General features: G+C 42.7%; 1 protein-coding gene across 3 annotated transcripts in view; it reads left to right on the top strand.

Annotated features, from left to right (window-relative positions):
- The window catches only part of COL22A1 (collagen type XXII alpha 1 chain), a 201,783-nt gene that overhangs the window by 81,721 nt on the left and 100,202 nt on the right, over nucleotides 1–19,860 (top strand). For all 3 annotated transcript variants that reach the window (XM_072999374.2, XM_078391665.1, XM_078391667.1), the window contains exons 5-12: nucleotides 2,021–2,132; nucleotides 3,342–3,465; nucleotides 4,781–5,056; nucleotides 5,565–5,645; nucleotides 6,193–6,303; nucleotides 7,425–7,469; nucleotides 10,922–10,975; nucleotides 13,897–13,935. In XM_072999374.2, coding sequence (XP_072855475.2) covers nucleotides 2,021–2,132; nucleotides 3,342–3,465; nucleotides 4,781–5,056; nucleotides 5,565–5,645; nucleotides 6,193–6,303; nucleotides 7,425–7,469; nucleotides 10,922–10,975; nucleotides 13,897–13,935 — 842 coding nt within the window. The remainder of the gene's footprint in view (nucleotides 1–2,020; nucleotides 2,133–3,341; nucleotides 3,466–4,780; nucleotides 5,057–5,564; nucleotides 5,646–6,192; nucleotides 6,304–7,424; nucleotides 7,470–10,921; nucleotides 10,976–13,896; nucleotides 13,936–19,860) is intronic.

Genomic DNA, 19,860 nt, shown 5'->3' with positions numbered 1-19,860 from the left:
AATGCCACCCATTTAAAACAGGTTAACATGACCTCTTCTCCCACCTCTTTCTACATATCACCGTGCTTAGGAGGCAGAATAAATCACTGTCTCTTCCTGATACATTCTGTCAAGTGCCTTTCAACAGGCAAGCCATGATGTCCTTTTGTATTAGAACCGGTGGGCAACTTTCAAAATCATGGCAAACAATATATTGGCTACACTTTACAAAAGCACTGGGAACAATAGCAATCTGTTTTGTGTTGTTTAAAAAAATCCCATTAAAGTTGTTCCTGGGAACTTTCACGAGGTGAAACCATAGGGCACCAGACAACGATAAATGGCTTATTGCATCTTTGGGTTGAAAAACAGAGTCAAGAGTAAAGAAAAAAAAAGCTTCAAGAAATAAGAGGCAGTTGCAGCAGTTTGTAATATAAAGGCAAGGAGGAGAGTGACAGATGACCACAGTGGACCTGCCACTTTATCAAATAGCATTGATTTTGTTCAGTAAGAAATGGTGGCCTCAGAAATGTAATACTGGGGTCATTGTCAAGGTACCGGCTGGTCTGGCTGCTCCATATATGAAAACAAGGGAACCTGGGACCTTTCAAATGGTATTGTACTCTGACTCCTTTCATCTCCATGAGACATGGCCAGGGATGAGGAATGATGGGCTAAGGAAGTTCATTGAAATCTTCTCCAGATCTCTTACCAGATATCCATAGAGATCTCTTAGAACAGTGGTCCCCAACCTTGATCCTCCAGAAGTTCTTGGACTACAACTCCCAGAAGCCTTCACCACTATCTCTGCTGGCCAGAATTTCTGAGAATTGAAGTCCAAGAACATCTGGAGGACCAAGATTGGGGACCACTGCCTTAGAAGATGCCCACACAGAGAGACAAAGTCATATTGATTGGGTCTCCATCTTCAATACAGGGTAAAGGCAGGAACCCTTTTGAAAGCAAAGGTTTGTTTCTCATCTTCATTTTACTCTGTTTTGCAGACATGACAAGGTTCTTGGCTCTGATCAAGGAAATTCATTTTCTGGAGCTATCAAACTGGCCCCACTGAATGATCCAAAAATATCAGGCCAAAATACCCTGGAAGCCATCATAGGTGGTGGAAAAGCTATACAGGCAGAATAATGCCGAGATGAGCAAATCAACCTTAGTTGTGTGAGCCAAATTATAGGTGAAACTAAAGGGAAAATGGATGTATGTTTTTTTTGTGTGTGAGAGAGAGACAGAGAGAGATCTGTTGTGTTACTTAAAACTGCAGTATTTTTACAGAAAACTGCTGGCTGTGGATCCACAGGTTGGAAATTTGACTCTCCACCGTGTCTCATTGCTAAAGGCTGTTCTCGATGATCCAAAGGGTTCGCTCCAGCTATGCAGTTCTAAGATTCTAAGAAAATCACTCTCTCCAATTCTAGTCTTTACAAGCATCTTACATCTGACTAAGGATCACTCTATATGTTGGGTGAGAGCCTGTTGCATAGTGGAAAATCAAGCTCCTAACCCCTGGCAGTACAGCCAGATATCTAAACCACCGAGCTATTCAAAATTCTTGACCTCTGGCTCTGCAGCCAGATATCTAAACCACTGAGCTATTCAGAACTCTTGACCTCCAACTCTGCACCTAGCTAACCAACTCACTGAGCTATCGTCTGAAAGACCACTTCTGTGTTTCACATTTGGAATGTGAAGAGGTAACCAAGGAATTTTTTATTATTTGGTTTTTTATTTATTTATGATATTTTTACCCCATCTTTCTTAAAAGTACCCAAGTCAGCTTACATCCTTGAAAGACAGTATCTAAGACTCACAATGATGAGTATACAATCCCAGGAGGGTTAAACATATGACATAAAAAAACCCACTATCAGCACCAAAATACATTCAAAGCAGTAAGGTACAACGATCTATTTAAAAATGTAAACAACACAAAACACATTCAAAACAGTGAGATAATTAGCCTGAACATCCTCATCTTCTTGATTCAGTCTTGATCTCCCTGGATTTGTATCCTCTTTATTTACAGGTTTTGACTTGATGGAGCAATTCAGTGTGCGAGAGATATTTGGAATGAAGGACAATGGAATCCACAGCTCTTATGTTCGCCTGGGGAGCTTCCCCATCGTTCAGAAAACTCAGTAAGTACTGCTGCCTTTTCTCCATCTTATGCCTTATAGCATTCTCTTAGATGAGCATTTCACTCCCCTGAGATGATTTTTTTTTAAAAAAAGAAGGTGAAGGTAGATGCTGTTGTTTGCAATAAAATGTGTCCCTAATAGAGATGGAGGTATTGGTATTCATATACGAATACCCCTGCAGAGGTGGAGATAACAAGGGTCCGGCCCCATGGGGCCAGACAGTCCACTCACCAATGTGCGGATGTTGCGGGCTCTGCACTAGTGTCCTATTGTTCCTTTGCTTGTAATCGGCAAGCCACTCCTGGCAGGAGGCAGGATGACAAGCCTCTCTGTCAGGTCAAAGAGTGGCTCACCGATCGTGAGTGATGGAGCGATAGGGCGCTAGTGTGGAGCCAGCAGCAGCAGCGGATCAGTGAGTGGACTGTCCAGCATCATGGGGCCGGACCCTTGTTATCTCCACCTCTGCAGGGGTATTTGTATTTGCATACGAATACCACCTGGTATTCGTATATGAATACGAATACCACCTGGTATTCGCATATGAATACGAATACCACCTGGTATTTGCATATGAATACGAATACCCCCTCTCTGGTCCCTAACTTAATTTAATTGTGGACAAGATATGTAGAAACTACAGCTCACTCTGCACCCCCCCAAACTTTACTAAACACTACTCCATGTCATAGTTTCATCGCTGCCACTTTCATTTCCTGCTTGTTCTGGACCTAAACAATTGCTCGCTGCCCAATTCATGGCGCCAAGAGCAGCAAGCGATGTGCCAAAGCAGAATATTTTTAGAACATCCAGTAGTTGATCTGGGCACGGCATCAGAGGATGCTCCAGTGCAGGTTGGCAGTCACTGTAGGAGTCTGCATGGACCCAGGGCTTTGGGATTTAAATTAGCAGGCAAGCACCTCATTCTGCGAACAGAGAAAAGTATTACAACAACAAGCGGTAGCAGGAGGTGCAAAGCTGATGTGAATCGCAGCCTACTTGCTTCCAGCTGCCAGACTGAGTAGGATGCAAAGACTACTTCCAGATATACTCAGCTGGAAATGATCAAACCTTTATTTTTTTCCTTTTGGAATCAGTTGGGAGCTCAAACTATGACCCCCCCTCCCTTTCAGCCATTCCCCATCTCCTGCCCACGGGAAAGGAATGGGGAGTGGATCATATTTTTCCACCTCTTCTTTCCCCTTCCCCCAGAGATGTCTTCCCACAAGGCCTTCCTGATGAATATGCTTTCGTGACCACTTTCAAATTTCGCAAGGCGTCCAGACGAGAAGACTGGTACATTTGGCAGATCATTGACAAATATGGCATACCTCAGGTACGGTCGTCCGGTTTTTAGGGAGTCCTTTGATGCTTTCTAATTTTGCTGCAGGAATCTCTTAACCTCCTCTTGCCCTTTCTATTTATTTATTTATTTGATTTATTGATTTATCTGATTTATATACCACCCGTCTGGCAGCCAAGGCCACCCTGGGCAGGTTCTACATGCCCAAACAATGAAGACAACAGCAAAAGTCTGTTGTTGCTAAAGACCATCAGCAACACTCTCTGAAACAAGAGTACTGGGATGTTTGGAGGACAGACGGAGTAGTGTGGAGGGCTTATCACAAGGTTGGCCCTACTATGCATTTTGGTGGAGCAACCTGCTTCAGCTTATTCCTTCCATAACGTAATGTTGTTACGTGCCATCGAGTCACTTCCGACTTATGGGAATCCTATGAATGGGTGACCTCCAAAATGTCCTGTCCTCAACAGCCCTACTCAGTTCTTGCAAACCAACGCCTGTGGCTTCTTTGAGGGAGTTGATCCATCTTGTATTGGCTCTTCCTCTTTTCCTCTTTCTCTTCCATCTTTCCCAGCATTATTGTCTTTCCCAGAGAATCCTGCCTTCACATGATGTGCCCAAAGTCAGACAGCCTCAGTTTCAATATTTTTGCCTCCAGAGAGAGTTGATTTGATCTAGGCTTGATTTGATCCAGGGCCCACTTGTTTGTTTTTCTGGCAGTCCAGGAGATCCACAAAGCTCTTCTCCAGCACCACATGTCAAATTATTTATGATTTTTTTCCCTGTCAGCTTTCTTAACTGTCTAGCTTCCGTGCCCATACATGGTGATCAGAAATACAAGAGTACAGGGGATCTTTGGGTCTTGAGATTCAAACTGACCTGAAGGCATCTCTTTTGAGGCTGATATGGGCTTGGGGAGGAAATTGGAAGGTCTCCAGGACATTGGTTGGCCAGTGCTCAGCTGTAGCCCTATGGCAAAGCATTGGGGCATGAGGTGCACCTTGACAAACAGGACAGGACATCAAGAGAGACTAGTGTTTTGGTTTTTTCATCCACACTAGGGCAAGCCCTTCTGCAGGTTGTTGTAAGGCAGTGGTCCTCAACATTGAGCCTCCAGATGTTCTTGGACTACAACACCCAGAAGCCTTCACCACCATCTCTGCTGGCTAGGATTTCTGGGAGTTGAAGTCCAAGAACATCTGGAGGCCCAAGGTTGGGGACCACTGTTGTAAGGGGTAAAGTAAAAGTTACAAATGGTGACTCAAGTTGAACTCCATCATTGTTGTCTCATCACTTAATTTCCTGTAGGGTGGGACAATTCACAACTTTATTCTGTTTTCTTTCCAAGGTGTCTATCCGACTAGATGGTGAAAACAAAGCCTTGGAGTACAACGCCATCGGACTCACAAAGGATGCAGTGAGAGTGGTTTTCCGAAATGGCCGCGTCAGCGACCTGTTTGATCGCAACTGGCATAAGATTGCTCTGAGCATCCAGTCCCAGAGCGTTTCATTGTACATTGACTGCAAACTGGTTCAGACGTTGCCTATTGAAGAGAGAGAAAATATTGACATCCAAGGGAAGACCGTGATCGGCAAACGCCTCTATGACAGTGTGCCAATTGATGTAGGTACCAAGAATGTTGGTGGCCCTTAAGGAAAGAGGGATCCGTTGTCTGCTGTACCACAAAATCATGGTTCTCCATTTTTATAGTGTTCTGCTACCAATGAGAAAAAAAAAATTCTTCCCGGTTATAACTAATTTTCAGATCAATCAATCAGTGAATCAATTTCTTTTTTTCCCAAAAGACCCATCTTCTAGGATGTTCTCTTTAAATAGATGATGCAAATTTTGAAAACCATTTCCAGTTCTTTCCTGGTGGTAACATTTTTGGAGAGATTTTTCTCCCCTAAAATTGGTGGGACAAGTTCCCCTGGGACTGGACCTGGGGAGGTAAGCATTGACTTACAACGATGAAAGCCTCCTTGGTTTCTTTTTAAGGAGAGAGGCTGGGTTAAAAAATATTTTAAATAAATAAATAATCTCCCTATCCCATATCATCCAGAAGAAGGTATGCCACAAAGCAAAGGAAAAAAGTAACCATCCATTATTCCATGATTTCTTTCTTCTACAGTTTGATCTTCAGCGGATGGTTATCTACTGTGATGCACGCCATGCCGAGTTGGAAACGTGTTGTGATATTCCTTCTGGGCCTGTAAGTTTCACTGTATGATTGCATCCTGGGGATGTATGAGTTATGAGCTTACTCATGCACCAGTGACTCAGTATTGAAATCTGTTAGCAAAAAAGGGGAAATAAGTAAGAATCTTTTGCATTTATTGAGGAATATTTAGATTTCATTACTGGTGACATTGTTTTCCTCTGGCTTTTTCTTCTTTGACAATCTTTTAGAAAAAAATACTCCTGTATTTCTCCCCTCTCTTCTTACTCCCTGTTTCATCACCAGACCTATGGATGCTCCTACCCAATCAGGGATTATGGAGTGAATTGGATGGTGTCAACATACGTTATCTGCTAGATTTGGCTTATGATGTCTGTGAAAGAGATCAAGTCAATTAAGAGAGAGGGCAACATCAATGATGTGTGTATTCTAGAACACGCAGAGAAAAGGCAGGATTTTTCATGTTACTGGGAACGCATCAAACAAGGGTCAGCCCAGGGCTAGTTAAAATGCTGGTGATCCAGTAAAAAGAGAAACCGTGTTCCTGATCCGTACTGTTCTTGTTCTGTTCTGGCTACAGTGCCGAGTGACTTTTGCTACAGAACTGCCTCTGCCTGAACTTCCTCCCACTCCTGGCAATGAGCAGGTCGGGTACAAGACTGTCAATTGTTCCTGCCCACCGGGAGAAAAGGTATCTATTTTGAATCTGTTGGAGAGATGGGGCTAGATCATTGGTTCCCAACCTTGGGTCACCCAGGTGTTTTTGGACTGCATCTCCCAGAACCCCTAGCCAGCACAGCTGGTAGAGAAGGCTTCTGGGAATTGCAGTCCAACATCTGGGCTAGATGTTCATTTAACCAACAAGTTTTTTTTGTTTGATTTTTAGAAACACCAGTACCAGTGTTATGATTTTAATGTCAAAATAATTTAATATTGTTGATACAGAATATGATCTGGTTACCATGCAGAGTTGAGTGGAGTTTATTCTTCAGCATCACAAGATGGTTGGCTGAATGCTAATCCTTACAGAACATCACTAACATACATGGTATTTAGATACTGATATCATATGCCATCAAGACAATTCTGACTTATGGTGACTGGAGATGTGCATGAACTGGAAAACCGTTGGTTTGTGATGGTACCCTATTCATGAGGGATTACAAACCACATATCAAAAACCACCACGAACCCCTGCAATAACAAACTGGTTTGTGGTTCGGGAGAGGGGAATGTCTTCCTGCTCCAACAGGCACCTTCTTTTAGCAAAACAAAGGAGAAAAGGTCTGGCATTTCATTTCACTTCAGCAAGACAGAATCCCCAAACTAGGTCATGAGACAAAGCACATGGTTCGTGGTTTGTTTTCTGCCCATCTCTAATGGTGACTCTTTTCAGAATTTTCCTGCTAATACTCCGAAGTTCAGCTTTCCCTTCTTCTGGGGGTATCCTTGGACTATGCATTTTGCCCAAGGCTACCCAGGCTCCCTCTTTTGAGATGCGCAGTGGGAAACATAACTCCCAACCTCCTGTTCTGCAGCGGAATACGTAACTTGCTGAACTATCCAGCCAACGAATAATCAATAAACATGTGTCTTCACATAAGTGAAAACTTCCTGCGTGTCTGATTCTCGCCCAGAAAATGGGAATAACACCTGAGGGTGTTGTAAAGGCAATAATGTTGAGCTGTATTACTGCAAATATGAGAAATCTGAATCCCTAGGGTTCATAGGCCATCCCTATGGGGATACAGGATGACAGTGTGCTGGAAGCAATAAGACGTTTTGTGGAGTAATAATCTTCTCTCATTTTAGGGTGAAAGAGGCTTGCCTGGGTTTGAAGGCTTGAGAGGTTCAAAGGTCAGTGTTGTCTCAGCAATAAAAGAGCTGGACCCCCCTTCTTCTTCTTCCTCTTCCTCTTTCTCTTCCTCTTCCTCTTCCTCCTCCTCCTCCTCCTCCTCTTGTTTTGTAGGACAGACCCTGAATAAGGTTCATAAGGTTTATTTGTAGCTTGCTTCTAAATCGCATGGGGGGGGGGAAACTGAACTTGGAAATGGTGGTGAAACAAGGATGTAAAAGCACTGCTTCTGTGTATTCTGTCTAATACTGTTTGTGTAACAATATCTTCACAGCTTTGAAAATGAAGTCACATGGATGATCTCTTTAATTCAGCCTCAGATCACACTTGTAGCGCATCCTGGTACAAATCATATTGGGATGTAAAACGTACTATCCCGAAATGCCATTGGATGTGCAGAGTGGGAGCCCCAAGCCTGGGAAAGATGATAACTCTCCAGGCTTATCTTGGTCCTCGTTCTCAGGAGCTCACCCCCTATCCCTTAGGGGACAAAATAGAGCTGAGGCAAATTAAAGTCAAAGATTTCTCAGGAAACCAGGAATATTTGGCAGTGTTGTTTTCCTCCCTTCACAGGCAATAGAAGAGGTCACTAGAAATGGGGGAGGGGAAGATTTCACAATCCCACAATTCAGTGCGAACCCCCAGGTTGAAATGGCAGGCGGTAAAGGAGCCGTATTACCTCCATCCCGTTCTCCACAGGTTCACCATGCCCTCTGAAAAACACACTTTTGTGCATCACTTTTTGTGAATCGAAAGGATCCCTGTGTCTGTCGCAAAGGTGCATAGGTGAATGGGTTTTGACAGAGGCAGCCTCTGTGTGCCCTTTACGGAGGCAGCTTCCATAGGCACTCATGCTGTCCTTGGTGAGTTGCAGGGAATCCTCGTGACTCACAAAGTGGAATTTTCAGATGATGCAAAGAGTCAGCAACGGGAGTGGCATGGAAGTAAGAGGGCTCCTCTGTGTCCAGCCATTTTCATGGTTCCTAGTTCCAGAATTCAGCCTTGGGTTTCTGTCCAATTTTTGGGGGGCTGGCAGGTCTTTTTCCCCAGGAAGTCCCATCCCATGAAGTCATATTCTCACAAATTTCTCTGAATACTCTCCACCAATGTGGCATCAGTAACCCCCTCCTTCTATACCCCAGGTGAACTTCAGGGCACTGCTGAGGATGCAAAATGATGGCTAGCGTCTGACCTATAATGGCTGGAATCCTGTTGGTATTCATGTGAGGCTTGCATAATATGGCACAGCTAATTGTTGCTGATTCACAAGGTGCCAGGCTGAAACTAGGTGCATGACTGAGATGTACTCCAGCACCTTGACCATTAGTTGCAATTTGCCACGGCAATGGGATTCTGGTCCATGATAGCAACACAAAAAGAAAACAGAAAGTAAAGCTCCCTCTAGAAATGGGGAGCCCCACCTTTGAGACTGTTGAAGTTCTTTTTTTCTTCTCTATGTAGAAAGATGTTGAAAGGTGTCACCTTCCCCTTTGCCCGCCCGTAAACTGGGTGGAAAGTTCATTTGCGTATAGTTCTACCCTAAAATACTTCTCTAGCTAAAACTTGAAACACATGATCAGAACAAATTGACAAAAATACCCCACCTTGGCAGCCCTGTCATCTGCTGGCTCAAAACAGCCTAAAGCTCTGTCTTTGTCTCCGTTGTTCCCATTTCCATTTCTGGCTGCCAGAAAGGCAAGGCCTCACATGCCTTTCACCCTATAAATAGAAACTTTCCATTTTGATCAGTGACAGTGTAACTGATGAGGGTCCTTTTGTGAAATGACATGAGAAATTATCCTAAGGAGGAAAACGAGAGGCTGGCAACAATAGAGAAGGAATGTTTTTAATGGGTGCCAGTCGCCATGTCTCCGAGTTATGGATCCGAATGGGGGGATTTAGAAATGCTAATGCAGAGCCATGTAGCCCTGGAATGGCCACCATGTCTCTTTAAAAAAGAGTGTGCACTGACTGACCACAGAATTGGGCTTAAGGTCTGAATAAAATAATAGAATAACAGAGTTGGAAGAGGTCTGTAGGCAGGATTTGTTACTTTGGAAAAAGACTCCGATGCAGTTTAGTTTGTCTTGGGAAGCAAACGTTGTCCTTTAGATCCTGAACCCCAATAATGATGGTGATGATGATGATGATGTCCATTCTGACTTAGGGTGAGCCCTTTTCAGGGTTTTCTAGATTGAGAATACACAGAAGTGGTTAACCCTTCCCTTCCTCTAGGAGTGCTCTAGGATTCTGTTCTATCCATCCTAGAAAACCACAATCACCCTGGGACAGATTCTTGAGAACAGGATCTCATCCTTTTCTATCAACACATGACTGAGCTTTGCTGACTTGTCTCATTCCTGATGGGAGAAGTTGAATCATAATGACTCTGTGTGAGGTGGATAGCTACGCTGTCTAGCATTAGTGTGTGCAAGTGGATATATTCAGAGCAAGATACAGTGGTGCCTCACATTACAATGTTATTTCGTTCCAGCGAAATCGTTGTAGAACAAAAACATCGTAAAGCAAAATTAAAAAGCCCATAGAAACACATTAAAACCAGATTAATGTGTTCCTGTGGGCTTGATACTCACTGTCCAGTGACGATCCTCCATAACGTGGCCATTTTCACTGCCCGTGCAGCGAGGAATCCATCCCAGAAAACAGCAGGTGGCCATTTTTCTTACCCGGCGGCCATTTTGAAGCCACCGATCAGCTGTAGGAAAATCGTCGTTTTGCGAGAATTGGTTCCCGAAGCAGGCATCCGATCATCGCAAAGCGAAATTCTCCCATAGGAAACATCGTTTTCGAACATCATTATGTGATTTCGTTGTAAAACGGAGCGCTCGTCTTGCGAGGCACAACTGTAATCTTCTTGTCTTCATCTCTGTGTTCAACAGATTCATGCAATTGATATATGTCTTCTGGCTGGTGTTCTCTCTTAGCATTTCCTGTATTTCTGAGATCTAGCAACCATTAGCAAACAAACCTTTCCTAAACGCTACAGTCAAAATACTATATCAAGTTCAAGTTTATTGTATTGGCTAAAAGCCGTCACAATTGATTGAGATACAAATATGATCAAGTAAAATCATGATAAAATCACATACATGTAAAATAATGAGGAAAGATTTTTTTTAAAAGGGGGAGGAGAGAATCAGAGGGACATGTGTGGGTGCCCCTTCATATCTGGGAGCCCCCCACACAATTGATCATGAATCTGGCTCTCAGGAAATTAGTGCAGATGTAACTACTATAATAACTACTATATATTTCCTTTAGTTTTATTTTCCTTCCTTCCTTCCTTCCTTCCTTCCTTCCTTCCTCTTGCTCTAGATAAAGAAAAGGATAGATCAGAAGTGCATTATGATTTAGAAGGTCTAGTAAAAAGTACCCACCCATCCCAATTGTTGCATCTCATTCTCTGTACTTAACACTGTTCTTTTTTGTCAAGGGAGAAATTGGACCCATCGGTGTTCCTGGCCCAAAAGGAGAAAAAGGAGAACAGGTAAGGAAATATATCAACACTCAAACATTCTGGATGTAGATCAAATATGATCACACATTCACAGTAACAGATTTGTAGCACTAGACCTACAATCAGGTTATATTTTAGTTGACTTGATAGATTTTGGATCTACAGTATAATTCAAATGTCTTCTATAAATTGTAACCTGAAAAAAACAAAACTCACTCTCTCTCTCTCTATCTGTGTGTGTGTGTGTGTGTGTGTGTGTGAGTGAGTGAGTGAGTGAGTGAGTGAGAGAAGAATAAGTTTGAAAGTAACTTCATATAACTGAAGGAGCTTTGATCAGTCTCTTAAATTTTAAATAGTAACTACACACACCACAGTGTTGTATCGTTTGCATTAATTTGAAGTGAGACATGTTCTGTGGATATAGGACTGCAAATCATCATCATCTTAGAATTACAGAGCTGTAACCAGAAACCAAATCACTGAGGAATCGGGCAGTATCACCTGCAAGGTTTCACATGAAAGCCTCGTGTTATGCTTTGCCTACCAATGCTAATCTAATGAATTAGTCCTTTAATCTAAATAGGTAAAGGTTCCACTTGACATTTAGTCTAGTCGTGTCCGACTCTAGGATGCGATATTCATCTCCGTCTCCAAGCCGTAGAGCCAGTGTTTGTCTGTAGACAGTTTCCGTGGTCACATGGCCAGCACGACTAAACACAGAACACCGCTACCTTCCCACTAAGGTGGTACCTATTTATCGACTCACATTTTTACATGCTTTCAAACTGCTAGGTTGGCAGGAGCTGGGACAAATGACGGGAGCTCACTCTGCCATGTGGATTCAATTTTACGATGGCTGGTCTTGTGACCTTGCTGCACAGAGGCTTCTGTGGTTTAACCCGCAGCGCCACCATGTCCCGACTTCATCTAAATAGTGGTTGATTAATGTGGTTGTCATAGAGTTCCTACTTGGTTCTTTACTACAGAAGGAACCCATAAGTGAGGAAGGATTCTAGAGTAGACATCATCCTCTAGATCTTGTTCGAAAATGTGGGGTTGTGTATTCTTATTATTTATTTATTTATTTATTCTATTTGCACCCTGCCTATCTGGTCAAAACAACCACTTCATTTACAACAGTGGTTGCACTATTTCAGACTTTCTGATTCATCCAGTGCCATGTAGCAACTAGAAAACTCTAAATGATCTGAGCTGCAGTTTGAGCTTTTCACCCTCTTTGATAAACATAAATAGCAGACATGCAGAAAATAACTGGCCACTGTTTTCTCAAAACAGATGTTTTGGGCTTAGGACCACCTTTTCCAAAATATTATTGCACATGGGGGTTTCCTCCTCACCTTGGTGTTGTTGCTTTCAACAATGCAGAGAGGTTTAGACTAGGAATGTGCTGCCTTTGGACAAATTTTGAAATATAAACTGAATCAGAGTATTTTTGCATTTCTGAAGGAACCCCAGAGCCATCCAGAGAGCCCAGAGCCATTGTGGGGGTGCTTGATCAGCACCGTTGCTTAGGGAAGCTCATCAATAGATTCTGAAACTAAGTTCCTGCTTTATTTAGCATCTCTGAAGGCCTTTATCTGAAGTATACCCAGGAGGACCCCTGCATGTGGCTGACTTTCCTCTTCTTTGAGTGCAGATCTGTTGTTCATTAATTTTTTATGTTGCCTTTCCATACAAAGCCTTCCAAAGTTTTCTATTTTTTTTTAAAAAAATTGAAACATAGGTGCTCTAAGAATGGCTTAAAATATCTCTTCTTAGTGATGGCTCAAAACATTATTTTATTTATTCCTTTAAAATATTTTCATCCCGCCTTTAGCCTTAGAAAAATGACCCAAGTGGCTTACATCATTGAAAGACAGAGTGGTCTTAACCGACCAGATAGGCGGGATATTAAATAAGTAAACAAATAAACAAATAAACAAATATTTAAGAATAAACCAATGAGTATACAATGGGGGTGTGCTTCGTTAAAAGGCAATATTTAAAGCTAAAACACTGAGGATAGAAATAGTAAAATACTATAGATATAGTAAAACAAGCAAATTCTATATATTATAGAAATAGTAAAACAAACAAATGGCACTTTGAGAAATGGGAAACACAAGCAATACTAAAAACATAGTCAAAGCAGTCAGTCACTGAGGGATAGCTCACCTGTAGATAAAGATCTTAGCTTGCTTGCAGAGGGATATCATGTTCCCAGGGGGTTTCAACAGGCAACAGTCCAATAATCCAGTCTAATATCAGAAGTCCAGAAGATGCAAAGGAGATACCAAAACACCAAAGTCAAAACACCAACCATAGTCAGCAGTGAGAGTCCAAAGCCAGGGGTCCAAAGAACAGGGTCCAGGATAAGCAGGAACGTGGATGCAAGCCAAAGTGTTTGACTTGTTGCTTCCACAAACTTGCAAACCTCTGGGTGCAGATTTTATAGCAACAGCAGTCATCTAAACACCTCATCCTGCTCCTGCTAAAACTCAGGGATGGTTGAGCTGATGTTCCTATGGGAAGCATTCATGCGGGCTTCGGCTCTTTGTGTCATGAGTCCTTGCTGAAGCTTCTCCCTCACTCTGGCTACTGGGGGAGGAGAATCTGGTGGTGATTCAGTTGCCTGTGATTCTGATTGCCTAGCATTCTCCTCAGCTGTAATTAACCCCTCAGATTCCAGATCTTCTTTGGCAGAACTCATGACAAGGGACTGCAAAGATGGGGCCAACCTGGCTTCTTGTGAGAGGGACTTCCAAAGTCTGGGAGCAGCAACAGAGAAGGCCCTCTCCTGTGTCCTTGCCAAACACACCTGTGAATGTGGTGGGACTGAGAGAAAGGCCTCCTCTGATGATCAAAGCACCCAAGCAGGTTCATAATGGGAAACACATATACATTAATCTTTCTTCCATGATTGCTGTTAATGATTCATTCTCTCAATTTAGGGTGGAGGCGGATTTGGCAGAGCAGAAAAAGGACAAAAGGTATGATCATACTCAAGAGCTGGGTAAGTTTTCCAGTTGTAGAGCTGGAACTAGGAACGTACATCAATGGTATTCTGTTGCTTCTGTCTGTGTTAGCAACCTCTTTTCCTCCTGCAGTCCCTAAAGCAGTGGTTCCCAACCTTTTTTTGAGTTGGGAAGCCCTTTTTATAATAGTCAAGTAGTCTGCAACACACCCACCCACACGCACGCACGCGCATGCGTGCGCGCGCACACACACACACACCACATTGGCATAAACAGACATTTTTAATGGGGTAAAGTCATTTCAGAAAGTAAAGGCTGCTCTCTCCCCTGAAGAGCCTGTTTCTCATATATACACACATAAACATTATTTTTAATATTCCGTTCCAATAGATTAAAGAAGGAATTATTTCACATACCTATAAGGTAACCCACATCCCACCCTCCCCCAGAAAACACTTTGCAACCCCCTTGAGGGTCATGACCCCCAAGCTGAGAAACACTTCTAGGGCACCCTAAAAGCCTACTGCCTAAGACTGAAGACTGTGTTAGATTTTGATGCCATGAAGGCCTGCAGCAGGATACTGCTAGCATTGGATACCAAAGTACACTCTTGGATTTCGGCCTGTGTTATTTCTTACTCATTTTTCCCTTCCTCCATAAAATTTAAGATGGTGTCCTTGGTCATAATCTTATTTCTTTCCATTTTGATCCAACGTTCTGCTCCTGCCATCTGGAGACACAGTAATCATTTGGAACCTCAAAAGCCAATACAAGGCTAAGTTCCGTCCATGCATTAGCATAGGAGATGTGGATCCAGTCAATTTGTATGTAATTGAGATTATATTCCTTGAGCGTCTTGGCTGATGGAGCAGGTGCCCAACAGCTGGCACCGAAGGCAGAGCTGGTGGCGAGTATTGGTCTTTCCTAGTCAATGGTAGGAATTGGCTTGAAAGGCAGAAAATGTTGTGTGAGAGTGGCCATTTGAGCCATCTGCTAACACGGTGCTTTGAGACTCTAGGTGATTAAGCAGATTATCTCAAGAATCAGGGGAGGCAAAATATGGAATTTTGTCTAGAACCCAATGTCCCTGATTGAATAGCAAAAGGCAGCATGTGACTGGATCTCCAAATAGCCCGTTCAGTCTTGCTATCAGCGGAACACTCTTGGGACCATTCTTCAGCAGCCAAGATGCCATTTCTGGAACGTCAGAAGACGTCCATTTGCTGGCTACATTTTGTCGGCATCTGCCTGACAAGCTTGGCTTCAGCACAGACCAGCTTGTGCCAAGCGCTCTGATGGTTTTCCTTTTCCTTGGCAAATGAACTGAAGAGACGGTCTTCAAAACCCAAGGGGGGTTTGGATCAGTGAAGCATTCAGCCATGGCTGTAAGAGCGGCTTGTTTCTCGCCCTCTCTCTGTCTTTTTCTCTCTGGTTCAATTACCACCTGTTGACCCGTTCTTTTGTTCTGACATCAGGTGTGGGTGTTTGTTTTGGCTTCGAAGTGCCTTTCTTGGCATGGAAGGAAAAATGCCCTGAGAAATTATACTGGTTTTAAAGGCATTTTTTGGTTCATCCCATGAAACTCATCACGAGGTTCTTCTGAGCATCAGCCGAATTAGCCAAGGTATTTGTGCCTGCCAAATTTCATCTGGATGAGGGAGCAAATGAATCCCATCAATTTCTAGAGTTAATGAACCTGATGTCTGCCTTCTTGAAGGACATGTGTCACCTACAATGTCTGCTTAGATAGCCGCCATTCTTCACTCTTTGGATTGCCACCACAATCATCTCTAATGTGCTGGATTTGTAGAATATAAATGTCTTCCTGAATTGAGTCCAAAGCTTGTAAAAGTTACTTTTTGGGGTTATAACCTCTAGAAATTCTCAGCACAGCATTGATGCTGGCTTCTAAGAGCTGTCTAAATAATTTCAAAGGGGGAGCCAAGCCAGTCTGTCACAGCAAAAAAAAAAAAAAAAAAAAAAAAAAAAAAAAAAAAAGGAGTCTCACAGTATCTTCAGGAAAAGCAGCTTTTATATGGCAGCTCACTTCAGCCTTCTAAAGACCTAGATCACAATCTACAAAGGTTTACATGAAATAGAAATTCTTGATTTTAAGATGCCACTATTTTTTTTTGTTATTTTGGTCCATAAGAATGTGTGTTGCTTATGTCCCACCCCATAGTGCCTATAGCACTTGCTGGGCAGTTCACAATTTAATTATGCAGGCTACACATTGCCCTCCCTCCCCCAATGAGCTGGATATTCAATTTACCAACCTTACAAGGATGGAAGATTGAGTCAACCTCAAACCAGCTATCTGAGCCCATCAGAATTGAGTAGAATCTTGATTGTACTACTGCGCTTTAACCACTGTGCCATGAGGCTCCTGCTCATCACCATCATCATTGTCATCATCTTAGAACAGCAGAGCCAGAAGGGACCCTAAGAATCACCAAGTCCTGATACTGTCAACAAGGCACAGTGGGGAATTGAACTGCCAGCTTCTGGCTCTGAAGCCTAAACCACTGAGCTAACAACATCGTTGTATCTGTTTTTAATCCACAACCTGTGTTTTCCAGTCTTTTCTCCCTTCGCTGTCCCTGGCTGTTTCTCCCTTCTCCTGTTGGAATTGACACTTCACCAAAGTGATTCTTCAGGAATTAAGCCTAATGGCACAAATAATACATTAATGCCAAAACACACACAAGGTACACAAAACCATGATGGTTGCTTCTCAGAAGGAAAAGATATCGTCTAGAATTTGCTCAGATTTCAGAGTTCTGTGTTGGGCAAAATAACATTCTGGGTGACACCTGGAGGGGAGGAGTTTTGGACCGTTGGGGTGTCATTGAGATGTCTTGCCCATTTTGGGGGGTCCCCTCAATCAATGAGGACAAAGGGTTCCGTGAATATTCTACACCTATCTCAGTTACTGAAATGTAGCCTCAGTTGCCATTTGTACAGCTATTCCATCCACCTGGTAGCAAAGCAGGAGCTGAGATTTGCCGATGCTGATATTTTGCTTTCCAGGAGGCAGGATAAAAAGTGTTCTTTACTTTCATTGTTTACAAAGATGGCAGCAGAAACACAAATGGCAAGAAGATGGGACGGGTGTTTGTAGACGTCTCTTCTTGATCCATCTTTGTAAAATTCCACCAGTTTGCACTTGGGTTTTAAGTCACAGAGAATTTCCTAAACTTTTTGAGTCTGTTTCAGCCACCTATGCCTATAACGGTTTTCCGATGATTTTGTGAATGCCAGGAGAGTTCATTTGTCCTGCAGCAGCAACCACACAAAACTGCATGTATAACATTTTATCTATTTTAGGATAGTACAGTTTTGTTGGTGCTAGCCATTGGCCATCCTAAAGTTCAAGAAAAAGGCAAAATAATGCTAGTGGTTTAAGCGTGACAAGAAAAATGTCAGAAACCAGAAACCTAACGACTCCGATAAAAGGTCAGAAACACAATTTACCATCATCAGCATAAACCTCATTAAAACATACCTGACATTTAGCTGCAGTCTTAGGGAAATTAGCTAAGGCTAGTTCTTCTCTCCTGCTTACTACTGGTAAAAAAAAGAAAGAGGAATTAAATTTTTGTAGATTCAAGCAGTGCAGAATAGGAATTTTTGCTGTCTATGTTCAAAATGGAACGAGGGGATTTTCCACTATTACAACCTCTTTGTGAATACAATGTTGTTTTTATGTGCTGCAGAATGTACTATCGTTAATCGCTCTGCTCAGGCCTTGCAAATTCAAGCCCAGGGCTTCCCTTATTAAGTCCATCCATCTCCTGACCAGTGTTCCTCTTCTCCTACTGTGTCTGCGTTTCCCCAGTATGTTTGCCTTTTCCAATGAGTCTTGTCATCTCGTGATTTGCCCAAAGAATGGCAGGCTCAATTTTCTCACTGATTAAATAATGAAACTGAAGCTGTCAATACAGTAGTAGCGATTAAGAGGACTAGCACAATGCCATCTGTTTTGACTTAGCTGAAGAGAGCTCTTCTATCTGTAACGAAGGCAAACCATTCATTTGACATGTGACAATGATGAGCAATACTGGGACATGAATAATGTTTTTTAAAACCCTGATAAATGAGTAGAGAAACCATTTATCTGTATTAAATCATGTGAACCACCTTAAATTAAAGTTCTGGGAGAAAAGTGGGGTATGAACTAATAAAACTAAGATTAAATTAAGGTTGTGTTTTAAGAGTTGGTCAAATTTGGATCCAAGTCTCAAAAATAAAGGAAAAAGTAAAAAACCCAGAAAGTTCTGGAATTGATCTTCAATTTGGTCCCACTCCTCTCCTCCCTTCCCGTTCTCCTTTTTTCCCCTTCTTTTTTTTGACCAGCCACAAATATTCAGTTGCCAACATTTTTCATTCCTGGGGGTCTCTGCTCAGTCTAAGCACAGTTGAAATGTAGTGATAGTGAATAATGCTTAAACTGCCAAACTGTGGTATTTTGAGGGTAAGAGTTCACACTGTGGTCGACCCTGAAGGAAGGGATGGACAAGTCCTGGCCTGTTGTCCTCCTGGGCTCCAATGGAGCCCTCTAGCCCAGTGGTCCCCAACCTTGGGCCTCCAGATGTTCTTGGACTTCAACTCCCAGAAATCCCGGCCAGCAGAGGTGGTGGTGAAGGCTTCTGGGAGTTGTAGTCCAAGAACATCTGGAGGCCCAAGGTTGGGGACCACTGCTCTAGCCTTCTGGCATCATTGTCGTCTCCAGCACCTCCCCTCCAATATTCGCTCCTCTTGGTGAGGGGGATTGAATTTCTCCCCCATGTTTTGCAACCTGGGCACTTTCAAAACTAGTCATTTATGGGGTTGGAAAATAGCAGCCCCCACCAATGAGTCTAAATCAGGTTGGATCTGTGGAAGTCCTTTTCATGTTTTTTAAAAAAATACCTGGACACCAGCAGGACCCTGGGTGGTCCATCTGAGGTCTGAGATGGACATTCAAGACCTCTGAAATTGGAGCCCAGTGTAAAGGATTGTGCTGCTGTGGCCAGATGTTGTTTCTTACATAGTCAATGCCCAACTCTCTTGCATTTCTTCTGAGCCAGTTATTCATACACATCTCTCTTTTTGTTGTTGTTTAGTCGTTAAGTCTTGTCCGACTCTTTGTGACCCCATGGACCAGAGCACGCCAGGCCCTCCTGGCTTCCACTGCCTCCCGGAGTTGGGTCAAATTCATGTTGGTCGCTTCGATGACCCTGTCCAACCATCTCGTCCTCTGTTGTCCCCTTCTCCTCTTGCCTTCACACTTTCCCAACACATCTCTTAGTTTACATTAATTCCTGGGCTCATTCTGTTATCACATAGCAAACCAAGCTTAGCTGTAGGCCTGTCATTTTTTTTTTAGAATAAGAATAACATTCTTCTTTGGAATCACAGTTTCATGTTTAGATCAGAGAACCGAGATTTATTTATTTTCCTTCTTCTTTCTATGCTGTAATTACAGGGTTTTAGTTTTATGCACTGACCCAGAATAACGAGCACATAATTGTTGCAAGATCGCATAATTGTGTATCACAGCAGCCGCTCTCTCAGCAGGGCAGGAATGGTGGGCTTGCTACAATTTCACTTTGGAGTGCAGTCCTTCCTCTTTCTGTTTTCTTGCTTCACTGGAAACTTTTCTGGTAATGCACTGGCATCTACTGGCTGCTTTGGTACTGCAGCCGTCCTTTTCCCCAAACAGAAACATTTCATTATTCAGATTTAAATCAATAGCCCTTCTTTTCCCTCTCTCTGGACCCAAGGTGACATCAACTTTAAAAAAATACAGATAGTGCTTTTTAAAACACACATGCGCACATACACAGACATAACAAACACTAAACGAATTATGGTATTTATCAAATAAATGAGCACATCAAATCAATTGCTGGATTAACACTATTTAAAAGCTGTTTTTGTTTTTTTTAGGAAAAGAAA

This window comes from Pogona vitticeps, chromosome 4 (genome assembly GCF_051106095.1).
Source record: "Pogona vitticeps strain Pit_001003342236 chromosome 4, PviZW2.1, whole genome shotgun sequence".
In the NCBI taxonomy this organism is placed as follows: domain Eukaryota; kingdom Metazoa; phylum Chordata; class Lepidosauria; order Squamata; family Agamidae; genus Pogona; species Pogona vitticeps.
This window is presented reverse-complemented; position numbering and strand designations above follow the sequence as displayed.